The sequence below is a fragment of the Malaclemys terrapin genome, chromosome 1, assembly GCF_027887155.1.
Source record: "Malaclemys terrapin pileata isolate rMalTer1 chromosome 1, rMalTer1.hap1, whole genome shotgun sequence".
In the NCBI taxonomy this organism is placed as follows: Eukaryota; Metazoa; Chordata; order Testudines; family Emydidae; genus Malaclemys; species Malaclemys terrapin.
In genome coordinates, this window is record NC_071505.1 from 231,280,270 (window position 1) to 231,296,294 (window position 16,025).

Sequence of the window (16,025 nt, forward strand, 5' to 3'; positions counted from 1 at the left end):
AATGTTCTCTTCAATAATTTTTCATAATTAAGTAGGGAAGAGAGTCAAGAGACTGAGAATTTGAAACCCTGTCATGGGTTGCACTCAAATTTCCTGATGTAGGGAGGTCTGAATTTAGGCATCCCATGTTCTACAACAGGGGTCAGCAACCTTCGGCACACGGCCCATCAGGGTAATCCGCTGGCGGGCCGCGAGACATTTTGTTTACGTTGACCGTCCGCAGGCACGGTTGCCCACAGCTCCCAGTGGCCACGGTTCACTGTTCCCAGCCAATGGGAGCTGCGGGAAGTGGTAATCAGAACATCTGCATCCGCCAGAAGATTATCCTGATGGGTCACGTGCTGAAGGTTGACGACCCCTGATCTAGATTCTAGAGCAGGGATGGGCAAACTCTTTGGGCCGAGTGCCAAATCTGGGTGGGGAAATTCTATGCAGGGCTGGGGCAGGGGGTTGGAGTGCGTGCGTGAAGGAGTGTGGGGTATGGGAGGGGGTGCGGTGTGCAAGAAGGGACTCAGGTCAAGGGATTGGGGCAGAGGAGGGGTGCAGGGTGTATGAGGGGGCTCAGGGTGGGGGCTGGGATGCAGGGTACACGAGGGGGCTCAGGGTAGGGAGTTGGGGTGCATAGGGGTGCAGGATGCAGCAGGGGGCTCAGGGCAGGGATATAGGGGGCAGGAGGGGTTCGGGTTCCGGCCCGGCATCACTTACCTAAAGCAGCTTCACGGTGGCAGCGGCATGCACCGTGGCCAGTGCAGGCTCCCTGCACACCTGCCCTGTCCCCGGCCCTGCACCGCTCCAGGAAGTGCTGCGGACCCTGGGGGGGAGGGGGCGGAGGGCTACACGTGTGCTGCCCTTGCCGCACCTCCAGGTACCTCCCCCGAAGCTCCCATTGGCTGCGGTTCCCCGTTCCCGGCCAATGGGAGCTGCGGGGGGCGATGCCTGGAAGCAACGGTCAGAGCCCTCTTCCCCCCGGCCCAGAGGCCGAAGGGACGTGGTGCCGCCAACGCCGCGGGCCTGATTCAAGGCCCTGAGGCACCCGATCCAGCCCGCGGGCTGTAGTTTGTCCACCCCTGTTCTAAAGCATGAGATATTTGGAATCCCATATAGCTGGCTGTAGTGCCCCACAACAGCACCGGTCTCACCGAGAGATGTGAGGAAACCACTGAGTGGGTACGGGGAGACAGGAATATTCAGATATTAAATTCTTTGTTAAAAGTTGTTGGATACTAAATTAAAACACAATCTGTGCACAATACAATATTCAGGGGGCAGATCCTCAACCAGCGTAACGCACCATGGAGCTATGACAATTTACACTAGCTGAGAATCTGCCCCTCACAGTCTTATACTAAAAAACGGAATTCCAAATTGACCACATCATTACATAAAATAACTGTGCTTAATATTTCATATATTGAAAATGTCATTAAAAAGCTGCATTATAAAAATATTGACTAGTTTTAGAAATGCCAGCCCATCTTACAATAAGACAGCTTTCACATTAGTTATTATCAATAATAAACAAAAACTTTGAGACTGAATGTGCAGTACAATATACTAGACTAAACTGGAATTTCAAGTTGTGGCCATTACTAGCACTTAAAATCAAATCATTTCAAGAAACCAAGCCTTTCTGCACCCTACTGTCAAATACCATCATCATTATACTACTTCTTTATACTTAACTAATGCTTTACATCTGCAAAGCACTATACAAACATTAATTAATTCACCAAACAAGTTCACAGCTCAGTAAAGCTGAGGAACCTCATAAGGAACACTGAGGAAAGAAAACAAATTTACAAGATATGGAATAAGGTGGCATTATGCTGACTCAATTCACTGGTGTTACCTGTGCATGTAATACTGAATCTAGTGAGGTAGCTAGCAGTCAGTCAGCCACATCTGTACAGCCCAAGAGTCAGTCATGATCTTTTGCATGCTGTCTTTACCTAGGAGTCGGACTGGATTATAGTCCCTCTAAGCTCTGCTCTTTATTGAGCTCTCTCGTTTGTGTGCATGTTTTTCCAGCAAGCACATATGGCAGCTCTGGCTTTGAGATATTCAGAGTTGAAGGGAAAGACCTTGAACTGAAGAGAGAGTATGCTGGGTACACCATATCCTCCCTTGGACTCCCCACTGCTCAGTTGCTCATATTAAAATTTGCTTTTTCATGGCTCAGATCCCCTGACTTCATGGTTGAGGTGGATTGTCAGAGCCCTAGTAGCTGTACAAAGACAAACACATAAGTATCTCTGAAGTTCTACTCAAGTTATTATTCTTCATTATTTGTATTGTAGTGGCTCCTAGGAGCCCTAGTCATGGAGCCGGAAACCACTGTTAGTCACTGTACAAATACAGAACAAAGAGATGGTCTCTGCCCCAAAGAGTTTATAATCTAAGTTGAATTAACTCCTTAAACAGCTCAAGAAAGTCAATAATAATCTTGGCCATGTTTCAGTACGCCTGAGCCAACGCCTTTGCTTCCTCTGAGCAGAAAATGATGAGTCCGTTAGTTTTCTACATATGATTCAAGGAGCGGCACTTTGTGACTGAGTGCTGGTCTTCACTACGGTGCTGCAATCAATGCAGCAGGGGTCGATTTAGCAGGTCTAGTGAAGACCCACTAATCAACGGCAGAGTCATCTCCGGTTGACCCCGGTACTCCACTTCTCCAAGAAGAGTAAGGTAAGCCAACTGGAGAGCATCTCCCGTCAACGCAGCGCAGTGAAGACACTGCAGTAAGTCGATCTAAGCTATGTCAACTCCAACTATGTTATTCACATAGCTGGAATAGCATAACGTAGGTTGACATACCCCCATAGTGAAGACAAGCCCTATGTCCCACTACAGCCAATCTGCTTGTAGTCTGCTTCTTACTTTGGAAACAGCAGCATCATGTTTAAAATGGTTAACTATCTTCTGGCAGACCACATACAGAGGTCTCATCAAGGCTATTTTTAATAAAGTTTCTTTTGCTGGGCAAAGCACTCTGTAATGTTCACATTGCAAACACTGGGAAATGTGTGCCACACTTTCAGCGTTATCTTGGAAAACCACGTTTTCTTGGAAATCTCTCAGTGGCAGGGTGCCATTTATTGAGCACACTCAATGGCATCTTTTTATAGCTGTTACCACTTGCCTGCTGTTAAGAGCCTTGCACTGCAGAACTAACCATTCTTCTATTTATATGGATCCATCTCAGTAGTATTTGAGCTCTTCTTCTTTGAAGTCTGCAGTAATCCTGTGGGTTCCACCACAAAAAACCCACAGGTGGTGTTTTTCTGGGTCTAGATGTTTGCACTGAAATAGCGGCTCTTATTTAACACTGTCACTTGCAAGTGAATTCACTCTTTAGTATCAGGGAACCAAGTCATTTAAATAAACCTTGTGGGAGGCAAACTGATAAGAGTCTCCGATGGTTTTGTTAGTCATCCAAAATCCCAAACAAGCCAATTTGTAATGTATAGGATATCAACTGCTGTAGTTCCCCCAAGGCATTGTGGATATTTACTAGATTCCAAAGATTCCACCCTTCTTTGGGTTCCACAGTTCTCTACCTGGTTCTTGCTGTTTGTGACTGGATTGAAATTCTGAATTCACAGCATTCTAGTTCAGTGGTTCTCAACCACGGGTACACATTCCCCTGGGGGTACTTAGAGGTTTTCCAGGGGGTACATAAACTCATCTACATATTTGCCTAGTTTTATAACAGGCTACATAAAAAGCACTAGCAAAATCCGTACAAACTAAAATTTCATACAGATAATAACTTGTTTATACTGCTCTATACATTATACATTGAAACGTAAGCACAATATTTACATTCCAATTGATTTATTTTATAATTATCTGGTAAAAATGAGAACATAAGCAATTTTTCAGTAATAGTGTGCTGTGACACTTTTGTATTTTTATGTCTGATTTTGTAAACAACTAGTTTTTAAGTGAGACTTGGGGTACACAAGACAAATCAGATTCCTGAAAGGGGTACAGTAGTCTGGAAAGGTCGAGAGCCACCGTTCTAGTTAACTCTTTCCATGGTGCTTTTATAAGCTGCTAGATGCCTAGTTTTGACATGCCAGCTGATGGATAGCAGCCAACACATCATTCTCTTGAGCAATTTTGGCTTCACAAAACTCAGTCAGTTGGCTTAATCAGGGTTACACTGGCTCATTGAGAAAACCCTCTCTCTTTTTCTCACTCCTTCTGTCCAGATATTCAAAACGGAGGCCTCACAACAAATGAGCAGACAGGCTCATTTTAACAAGTTTCAGAGTAACAGCCGTGTTAGTCTGTATCCGCAAAAAGAAGAACAGGAGTACTTGTGGCACCTTAGAGACTAACAAATTTATTAGAGCATAAGCTTTCGTGGACTACAGCCCACTTCTTCGGATGCATATAGAATGGAACATATAATGAGGAGATATATATACACACATACAGAGAGCATAAACAGGTGGGAGTTGTCTTACCAACTCTGAGAGGCCAATTAATTAAGAGAAAAAAAAAAAAAAAAAAACTTTTGAAGTGATAATCAAGCTAGCCGAGTACAGACAGTGTGATAAGAAGTGTGAGAGTACTTACAAGGGGAGATAGTCAACGTTTGTAATGGCTCAGCCATTCCCAGTCCTTATTCAAACCGGAGTTGATTGTGTCTAGTTTGCATATCAATTCTAGCTCCCATTTCCTGGACACTACTGTGCTAATAAGCGATGGTCACATCAATACCACCCTATACCGGAAACCTACTGACCGCTACACTTACCTACATGCCTCCAGCTTCCATCCAGGACACACCACACAATCCATTGTCTACAGCCAAGCTCTAAGATATAACCGCATTTGCTCCAATCGCTCGGATAGAGACAAGCACCTACAAGATCTCTATCAAGCATTCTTAAAACTACAATACCCACCTGCTGAAGTGAAAAAACAGATTGACAGAGCCAGACGAGTACCCAGAAGTCACCTCCTACAAGACAGGCCCAACAAAGAAAATAACAGAACACCACTAGCTGTCACCTTCAGCCCCCAACTAAAACCTCTCCAGCGCATCATCAGAGATCTACAACCTATCCTGAAAGATGATCCTTTACTCTCACAGATCTTGGGAGACAGACCTGTCCTCGCTTACAGACAACCCCCCAACCTAAAGCAAATACTCACCAGCAACCACACATCACTGAACAAAACCACTAACCCAGGAACCTATCCTTGTAACAAACCCCGATGCCAACTCTGTCCACATATCTATTCAAGTGACATCATCATAGGACCTAATCACATCAGCCATACCATCAGGGGCTCGTTCACCTGCACATCTACCAATGTGATCTATGCCATCATGTGCCAGCAATGCCCCTCTGCCATGTACATTGGCCAAACCGGACAGTCTCTACGCAAAAGAATTAATGGACACAAATCTGACATCAGGAATCAAAATACTCAAAAACCAGTGGGAGAACACTTTAACCTGTCTGGTCATTCAGTGACAGACCTGCGGGTGGCTATATTACAACAGAAAAACTTCAAAAACAGACTCCAAAGAGAGACTGCAGAGCTAGAATTGATATGCAAACTAGACACAATCAACTCCGGTTTGAATAAGGACTGGGAATGGCTGAGCCATTACAAACGTTGACTATCTCCCCTTGTAAGTACTCTCACACTTCTTATCACACTGTCTGTACTCGGCTAGCTTGATTATCACTTCAAAAGTTTTTTTTTTTCTTTTTCTCTTAATTAATTGGCCTCTCAGAGTTGGTAAGACAACTCCCACCTGTTTATGCTCTCTGTATGTGTGTATATATATCTCCTCATTATATGTTCCATTCTATATGCATCCGAAGAAGTGGGCTGTAGTCCACGAAAGCTTATGCTCTAATAAATTTGTTAGTCTCTAAGGTGCCACAAGTACTCCTGTTCTTCTTTTTGAGGCTCATTTTAAACACTATAGAACAGAATTGCTACTGCACCCAGCTTCCAGTGGTCAGAGCAGAGTAGCAGAGCTGTCAGGGAGCTGATTACAGATTCCCAAATTCCATCCCAACCCAGGTTAAAGAAGCATGGGTGGTACTCTAGAGACAGAGGAGCCACTCTGCTGGCTTTACACTTGCTGCAGAAGACTTTCCCACATGGAGAGAATCGTCATCAAGGAACCTAGTGGTTTCCATTTGCAACACTTGGAACACTACAAAAAGTGTGATGACTATTTGCGATTTACATACATTGAAGGAATCCATATCACAGCAATACTAATAGTCCCCAACAGATTAGATTAGAGTACAAAGGTAGGACGCCATCTTTCCCACTAACTGAACTGAGAATAGAACATGCTAGCTACTCTATCTTTTCTTGGACTCTACATCACCAATCCATTCAGAGTAATCAGTGAGACGATTTGTGCGAGTAAGGGTCACAGAGGTCTGTATTCATCTCATACCCAGCACTGCCCAAGGATTCAGCCGCCTACTTTTTGCAGTAGAGTGACAAAAAGTTACTGTAGCTAGAAATGACAAAATACTAAAGGTGAAAGTTGGCTAAGTGTTTTCTGATCTAAAAATTAACATATAATAAATAAGCCTTATGGTATGGAATTACAATTTCTTATTAAACTGCCTTTAAAAAAAATTGACCTTACTATCACAATTCACAGATGCATCACAGGTACAGTTATTGTGTGAGTGCTAATAATTTCCATATCAAAGGCTTCTTACATTTTGGTAGAAAGATAACTCTGTGAAGGCTAATGAGCTGTGCTAAAATCAACACTACAATACATAATAGGCTATTTAAAATCCAATCATCTATGCTATACCATTCTTTACATTATCTTACAACATTAGATACTTACTTGCAATAGTACCAGACCACCATACTATATCTGTTAAATATGAAGTACCTAGAAGAGGCAACATGGAAAAAGAGTGGATGAGTGCTATTGGAAAAAATATAAAAGAGCAACATTAAAGCTACACTATTATTTTCTCATACTCTCGCACATAGTTGTAAGGACATTAGAAAAAAAACTATGATGGTAGCTCAGTGGTTTGAGCATTGACCTATTAAACCCAGAGTTGTGACTTCAATCCTTGAGGGGGCCATTTAGGGATCTGGGGGGGAAAAAATCTGTCTGGGGATTGGTCCTGCTTTGAGCAGGGAGTTGGACTGGATGACCTCCTGAGGTCCCGTCCAACCCTGATATTCTATGAATCTGGCCTAACTAATCCTGGTATGCTTTCTTGATGCATCTGATCATTAGAAATTCCATTTCAAGTGCTTATGAAATATCCTCATCCTATATTAAAGGAAGCCTTGAAATATCCACAAATGTTTCTGAAGATTCTATTCACCATACATGCCATTACCAGGAGATAGGGTTATCTTTCAGAAAATCTGGCCTAAGAGGCAAAGAATAATTTCTACAAGCCAATTTGGCTGGGACAAATTTAAGATACTTACAGAGAAATCTGTCAGAGAAGATGTTTGGGTGTGGACATTTGGCAAGCTCTTAGTCTCCTGTGGCTATGTGATCTAGGCCTTCTCTGGGACGTGAACATGTTACATTTCAAAGACATGGGTGAAAACTCCAGATTGTTCCTTAACTGCCTACCTACCAATCTTGAGACTGTATATTTTCATTATATCATCAGACAATTCTTATGGATTTTTCATCTACTATCTTACCTTAGACTTTTAACGTGGAATTTACTAGGGAGCTGTGATATTCTTAAAACTTGACTAAAAGAAAGGTATGATTTTTCAGGACACACTTTACAAATCATGAGTTTTATTTTCCTATTGGAGAATCCTAAAGAAAATCAATATTAAAAAAAGTTATAAGAGTCCAAGGTCCATTATGAGTTACAATAAGTCCTGGACCAGAGCAAAAAAATAGAAAACCATGTTAAAATAAATTAATGCCTGTCCAAATACTACTAAATATTTTAAGGTCTAATATTTTGCAGACCATCAGGGCTAGACACCAGGAAAACTCTCAAGGAGCAGAACATTTGTGTTTGTCTGGGGTAGTCTGCAAGGTGTCAGACATTAACATCACATTATTCTGGTTATTATTTCCTGCCCGTATGCCCACACTTTAGTTCTGCTCTTACTTTAGCAGATGCTCTCTTACAAATTGCTAGAAATCAAACCCATGTTGTACTCATCAGCTGAAAGTTCAGAATCCCAAATAGCATAAACCAATAACCTTTAACTCTAGGGACTCCTAAAATAATGGCTGCTAAAACCACATCGGAATTGAAAGGGGAGAAAAAAAAAAAATATGACAGTAAGCACTATGATCAGTTTTTGAGTGGGTGTCTAATTTATCAAACTTTTTACATTTCTGTTACTGTATATAAAATAAAAATGTCTCAATAGTTGTACAAATTACACAGAATATCAACACTAATAAATTAACTTCGCAAAAATTTGTCCCCCTACTGCTGTTCCTCTCCAAGCACAGTTTGATAGTATCTCACTAGTGTAGCAAAAACTCGAAGAGGCAAGTACCATGTTGTCAATTATGGACCTAATGCAAAGCCTGCTGAAATCAATGGAAAGACACCCTCTGACTTCAATGAGCTTTGACTCATGCCCTATGTTAGTTCTGACTTCCACATTCAAGCTATACTGGCCCAATATATTAAAATGGAGAAAACACTGGCCTACTATCTTTTAGGATTCCATATTTTTGCTACTTAATTTTGCTGGGCTTTTGTAGCTCCCTCTTGTATACAGAAATTAGGAAATGCTGTCCTCAGTAGGTTGGCACTCAAAATTTGCCAAGAAAAAACCATAGTGGAGATACAAGTAACTTTTCAATATATTTTGTGACATTAATGTTATTTTATATATTTGACGTTCAACTACCAATACTGAAAAAACGTTAAATTATGTGAATTTGAGAGTTCACGACTTTAGCATAATTCTTTAAACATGGTTAGGTCCCAGCTACACAGCAAAATGGAAATTTGATTTACTTATGCTGGGAACGACAATGTTGTAACCAAGTTACTCCTGAAATGTGTTTGTTGTGTAAATATCACTTGTGAAAGAAAAAAGAAAACAAACAATCCAACAAAAATTAAACTTGTGTTTACAGAGCATATTCCTGGGGTAATTCTGCACCACTATGCATGTGTAGAATTCATATCCCCCACAGATTTCTTTGCTTCCCCACAGAAAAATGACTTTCTGACAGAGAAGCAAAGGAAAGCTGCAAGAGCAGTAACACACCACTCCCTAGCAGCGCAGGTACATTTTTTCAGGCAGCCAGGGCCGCCCGGAGGAGGGGGAGGGGGCAAGTGGGGCAATTTGCCCCAGGCCCTGAAGGGACCCCGCGAGCCCTGGCCTGGCAGCGGTCCGGGTCTTCGGCGGCATTTTGGCAGCGGGGGGCCCTTCAGTGCTGCCGAAGACCCGGACCGCCGCTGGGTGAGTACAAGCGCCGCAGCTCCCCTGCTTTGTCCCAGGCCCCCTGAATCCTCTGGGCAGCCCTGAGAGCAGCTGGCGGAAAGGTAAATCACCGCAGGGCTGGGGACACCCCAGCCAGTGGCTCCTACCCTGAGCCGGTATCAGCTGCTAGTCCCGGCTTGGGCTAGAGGCAGGAGAGGACAGGACTTCCGCTTTCCCTGCAAGGAGTGGCTGGGACTGTGTCTGACCCAGCCCTAGAAACCTGCCCCAGCTGCAGGAAGCTCAGCATCCTCCCTTGTTCCCTGCCCCCATTGCTCCTCAGCAACAGGGGGAGGGGTCACTGTACAGGGAGCTACTCCTCCATCCACCCAACTACCATTCATCCAGACCTCCCATACCCAGAAACCCCTGCCAAGCCTCACCCTGTATGCCCAGAACCCCACTAGCCCTCCATACCTGAACCCCACCCCACTGAATCTCAACCCCTGCATCCAGACCCCCCCCACCTCTGCACCCAGACCACCCCCCCAGAGCTCCCTGCACTCCCTGACGAGCCTGAGCCCCCACATCCAGACCCCCCACACCACTGACCCAGCTAGCTGCACCCAGACTCCCACCCCACCATGTCCTACTCCTCCAGCACTGAGATGCCCCTGCTGAAACCCCATACCCAGGCCCCTCCACTGAGCCCCAACCACTTTCACCTGGAAGCCCCTGCAGAGTCCCATTGTCCTTGCACCTGGAACCCCCGCACGAGCCTCTGTGCATCCAGATTCCCCCACACCTAGGACCCCCCCCCCCAACTGAGTTGCCTGCACCCAGATTGTCCCAAACAGAATCCTCTCACCCCACCCCTGGATTCCCCCTTACTGAGCTGCTCCACACTTGGATCCTGTCTGATTGAGCCTGCCTGCCCCACACCTGGTGTGCCTGGCACAGAGGGGCAGGACCAGGCCTTGTGCTATGGGTTGGGTGCAGCCTCACCACTGAATCCAGGCAGCCTCACCACTGAATCCCACCGGGTTGGGGGGAGGCTTTTTTTTTTTTTTTTTCTCCTTTCTTTTTTTTTTTTTTTTTAATGGAGCTATACTTATCTCCTAGAACTGGAAGGGACCTTGAAAGGTCATGGAGTCCAGCCCCCTGCCTTCACTAGCAGGACCAAGTACTGATTTTGCCCCAGATCCCTAAGTGGCCCCCTCAAGGATTGAACTCACAACCCTAAGTTTAGCAGGCCAATGCTCAAACCACTGAGCTATCCCTCCCACCATAAAACTCTAGTGTGATCTCCCACCTTCATACAGCCAATGACCTGTGCTTCCCACTGCCATGCTGGAGCCTCTGCATTTATTTATTGACAAATAAAACTTGCAGAATTTTAAAATATTGGGTGCAGAATTTTTTTTTTTTTTTTGGCACAGAATGTCCTCAGGAGTAAAAGCAGCAGTGTGTACAGGGCCTTAAAATGTCACACAATGCTGCAGTTGTGGAAAATGCAAAATAAACTTGTTAGATCATGCTGTCAGCTGGTAGTAATGCAGTTGCTTGTTATGCTTGAATAAGTCCATCACGAACACATCAGAAACAGCCTGATCTTGAAATGTGAACTGATCCTAGACCAGTAATATAAAAAAAAAAATTCTGGAGGTCATATCCAACATGTTCTGGTAATTTGAATAGATATTCAATAAGAGTTCCCTATCTATCTATATATATATACATACACACACACACACACAAATACAAAAAGAATGACTGCTACAAGCAAAATGTAATTGATTACAGCACAATGAGCTACTGCTCTACATTTTTACTTTAGGAACCCAACTTCACATTAAGGCTTATTAGTTATATAACAAAGAAAAAAAGTCTGGTGGTTTTATAATACTTGGTGGGCATTTCTCCACAAGACAAGATAACCACATAATTCAGCATAATTGGCAGTGTGTGCTTATGAGAGAACCAGAACAAAGAGGGGGTACAAATAAGAAAGTTAGCTGGAAGTTGAAGCTAGACAAATTAAGACTGGAAATAAAGCATAAATTTTAATGGTGAGAGTTATTAACCATTAGAACAATGTTGCAAGGCTCCTGGTGGGTTCTCCCTCCCTGACAATTTTTATATCAAGATGGGATGTTTTCTAAAAGATCTGCTGTAGGAATTATTTTAGGGACATTCTATGGCCTGTGTTATACAGAAGGTCAGACTAGATGATCACATGGTCCCTTCTGGTCTTGGAATCTATGAAAGAACAAAATGGAGATGCATTGGTACTACTCTATGGAAAGAGTTTTTACATCTTTCTCTAGCCAGTAACAGAACTCTCTTATCAAATGTACATAAAATATTAAAAGACAAATATTTGTTTTTAAATCAGAGATCATGAGTGGTGCTGCAGTATTTCATGAAGCGAGCAACTGAGCCAGACTTAGAAGTACATTGATGACTATGCCTAACTCATCTTGACTGTTTCCGTTTGACTTCATATCTGGATTTTGTTATTATTGTTTATTTCTTGCTATTCACTCCAACCATTGACTTCTGATATAAAAATATTTTAACTTTATGGGTGAACATTGAAACCAACATGTGACTATCCACAATCAGAGAAGTTTCATGTGCTGTATTTTACAATCAAGTTTCCTCAGGCAGCAGGACTGAATAAATTTCATAACTGGACATCCAAATCAAAGATGCCAGTTCCCTAACATTAGAGCATGGATTTTTTCCATGTAGAGTACCTTCTCCATCCACCTTAATTGCTCCTAAAGGAAGAGCATGAAAGCCCTTGCTGGTGCTTTCTGCTTTGAATAGCTGATATGGGATGAAAAACCTCAGTAATTTGATGTCCAGGTGACAGTTAAAGTCATGACAGAGAGGGATGGATTCCCAAATTACTTTCAGTAAAAGGCTGGGGGGTTATATTTCTTCCCCTGTCTAGAGTCAGAAGGTGGGTGAGGGTCCAATAAAACATATTACAGTACAACTTCTGTTGATGAAAGAGACAAGCTTTCAAGCTACACAGAGCTCTTCTTCAGATCTGGGAAATGTACTCCCAGAGCATCACAGCTAAATATGGTGGAATGGATTAGCATAAGTAATTAGCACATATTCTAAGGCAGTGGTTTTCAAACTGCAGGTCTCAACCCAGTATTGGGTCATGGAATGTAAGGCACTGAGTCGCGGTGGCTCTGGTCAGCACCACTGCCCGGGCCATTAGAAGTCCCATCGGCGGTGCTGCCTGGCTAAGGCAGGCTAGTCCCTACCTGTTCTAACACCGCCCCGGAAGTGGCCAGCAGCAGGTCCGGCTCCTAGGCGGGGAAGGGGTGGGGGGAGGGGGGGCATGGGGCTCTGCACGCCGCCCCCGCCCCAAGCACCATTAGCCAATGGGAGTTGAGGGGAGGCGGTGCCTGTGGGCAAGAGCTGTGCAGAGCTGCTTGCGCACCTCCACTTAGGAGCCAGACCTGCTGCTGGCTGCTTCCAGGGCACCACGTGGTCCACGGTGCCAGGACAGGTAGGAAGCCAGCCCTGCCTTAGCACTCCTACTGTGCCGCTGACCAGGAGCCGTCCGAAGTAAGCCTGCATCCCAACCCTGTGCCCCAATCCCCTGCCCCAGCTCTGAGCCCAAACCAGGAGCCCCCTCCTGCCCCCAACCTCTCATTCCCAGCCAGGGCCGGCTTTAGCAAGAGCGGGGCCTGATTCCTGGGGGCGGGGCTTGAATCGAGCCGCGCTCCGGCTGGGGTTGCCGGGCTTGGGTCCGACCCGGAGCCGCGCCGCGGGGGCCGCGCCGCGGGGGCCGGGCCGGAGCCGACCCGAGCCGCGGGGACTGGGCCGGGCCGGAGCCGACCCGAGCCGCGCCGGACCAGACCCGGGCCGCGCTGCGGGGGCCGGGCTGGAGCCAAGCCGGGCCAGAGCCGCTGGGGCCTGCGGGAACGGGCCGCGCCTCCCCGGAGCCCTTCTCGCGCCCCCACCACCCCAGCTTATCTTGTGCTGCCGGCCCGCCCCAGCTTCTTTTTAGACTTCCCGCAAATCAGAGATTCGCGGGAAGCAGGGGAGGGGGCGGAGCGTTCAGGGGAGGGGAGGAGGGGGAAGTGAGCTGGGGGCGGGGTGGAGAGCTGCAGCGCGGGGCCCTCTTGGCGTGGGGCCCAATTCAGCCAAATCGGCTGAATCGGCCTAAAGCCGGTCCTGTTCCCAGCCCCACCCTCCAACCCTCTACCCCAGCCCTGAGCCCCTCTCACACCCCAAACCCCTCATCCCCAGCTCCGTTGGGTCACGGGAATCACCACTTTTCTTCAACTGGGTCGCCAGAAAAAAAGTTTGAAATCCACTGTTCTAAGGGATCATTCAAGGTACATAGTGTCTATGAGGACAGATAGGTCAGATATAGAGCTATTGCTTTGTGAAAAGTGTTCATCCTGAGGTCACAGGATATTTTTGTCTTTTATCGTTTTCCTGTGTAAATTCATTTGAGAGCACAGTCTGGTTTCACCAACATAGTTGTTATTGGGGGCATTTAGTGCACAGGCTGAAGTATACCATGTTGTGATAGACATATAGAAAATCCATGGTTCTTGAAAGGTGTGTTGTGCAGGGGGGAGGGGGTTCATTACATCAGTGGAGATCATTACTGCACAAAGCAATCACTCAATGTCTGACCTATCAGTCTTCATCATCAAAAGAAACCTATACAACACATTCAAAAGATGAGCGTGGGAGCTTAAATTCAAAACTTTTCTAGACACTAAAAATCATGGACTGAATACAGACACTGGATTTATGGCTTGTTACAGAAGTCTGTAACCCACTAACCCTCTCTTTTTGTTTTATGACTGCAGAGATGTTAATTGGCCACTGTCCCTTAAAAGGTGTGCTAACTACTTATGCTAAACAATCTGTTCCACGTGCATTTAGCTATAGGAGTACCTTTCCAGACCTGAAGAAGAGCTTTATAGGGCTCAAAAACTTGTAGAAGTTGGTCCAATAAAAGATATTACCTCACCCACCTTGTTTCTGTAATATCCAAAGACCGACATGACTACAGCTATACTGCATGTAACAATAGACCCTAACTAGAGTCCACAGATTTGTTTTTGGCAGACTAGAAAAGAACCCAAACTTCTCTATCTGAATAGAAGCACATTTTCTTTCTCTCCCACTCCATTGCCATGATTTTACTATCATTCTGTAGGTATACTATAGCCAAGCTACTCAGCAGATCCATTGGGCCCTTTCCCTCTTTAGCCAGCAATAACTCAGATCATAGGACCTGTGCTCCAGCTATTTTTTTTTTTTTTTTAAGTTTCTTACTGATTCATTGGAGCAATCAGATTAAGACGAGTGCAGAGACAAGGGAATTGGCAGGGAAGGTTGAAAGGAAAGAACATGAAGGTCAAGGACCATGGTGAAGAGTTTAAGTAACAGTGAGGCCAGACCTGTTCTGCAGTAGCCACACGAGCTGAAACTGTCTTGCTCTCCGCTCTAAAGCAGTGCGGCAGCATTAGACAGAGCGTCCTCCCTCCCGTATGCACTGAGCACCTCAGCCCGCCCCCCAAGCTATTTGAAGGGGCTGAGGTCCTCCCCCCACAGGTTATCTAGAGGGAGGGAGCAGAAAAGGACCCCTCCCTTTAGGGGAGCAAAGGCTGCCTCTGGCAGCGGGAGACGCTCTAGAAAGGGGAAATGCATGAGGTTGCAAGGACTACCGTGTGCGCCACGGCGGGGGATGCTAGAGCCACCGTGGGGTGGCTACCAGCCGGGCAGGGGCTGATCCTCACTCCGGGCTGTGAGGGAGGCATCCGGGGTGGGGATCGCAGCAGGGCGCCCGGGGGTGGGCGGTAATGCAAAGCGTTAAGGCGGGGGCTGGCTTCTCCCGGGGGAGGTGGGAGACCAGGGGGTGCCGGGCGGCGCCGCAGCCCCCGTACCTCGTCCTCTCGCCCGCACGATGCCTTTCTTCTGCAGCACGAAGGTGGAACCGTTCACCAGGCTGGAGACCACGGCCACGCTCAAGCCCAGGGAGACGGCGGCGGGGCCGGGGCTCTGCGCGGCCCCTTCTTCCCCCGCGGCTGCACCCACCGGCATCCTCATGCCCGGCAGCACCGTAGCGCTCGCGTCTCTCCCGCCACCCGGAACCGGCCGCACTAGCCGCAGCTCTGCGGGACCCGCCCCGAGCCGCCCAGGCCCCACCCCCGGCTGCCGCTGCCGGGGGCGGAGCTCAGCGGCCTCTGGCAGCCGAGCCGCCGCAGTAGCTGCCGCGCCTTACGCCATCTCCCCTGCCCCCGGCGAGAGAGGGGAGATGCCCCCCGCCGGAAGCAGCTCTCCTCGAGGCGGCGGCCGCAAGTCCTGTCTGGAAAAGCGCTAGTACCCTGGCGCCGCATTGCGCCGCGGCCCCACAGCGGAGTGATGACATCATGGTTGCATCCTATTGTCATGTCATGGCGTCACACAGCTCTGGAATGTGGCACAGCGTCACCACGGCATGGTGCCGTGCAGCCGCTAAACCTCATGCCATAGCGTTGAGGGAGACAGACAAGGTGGGTGGACTGGTAATAGGGTGTATTAGACCTACTTCTGTTGGTGCCAGAGACCAGCTTTGGAGCTACATGGAGCTCTTCAGGTGT

General features: G+C 46.6%; 1 protein-coding gene across 1 annotated transcript in view; it reads right to left on the reverse strand.

The window, feature by feature from the left end:
- Nucleotides 1-15,556, reverse strand: part of NIPA1 (NIPA magnesium transporter 1) — a 28,130-nt gene extending 12,574 nt beyond the window's left edge. Inside the window, exons 1-2 of the mRNA XM_054009102.1 lie at nucleotides 15,330-15,556; nucleotides 6,854-6,901 (exon numbers count right to left, since the gene is read on the reverse strand). Coding sequence (XP_053865077.1) covers nucleotides 6,854-6,901; nucleotides 15,330-15,492 — 211 coding nt within the window. The 5' untranslated portion in view covers nucleotides 15,493-15,556. The remainder of the gene's footprint in view (nucleotides 1-6,853; nucleotides 6,902-15,329) is intronic.
- Between the last annotated feature and the right edge of the window lie 469 nt (nucleotides 15,557-16,025).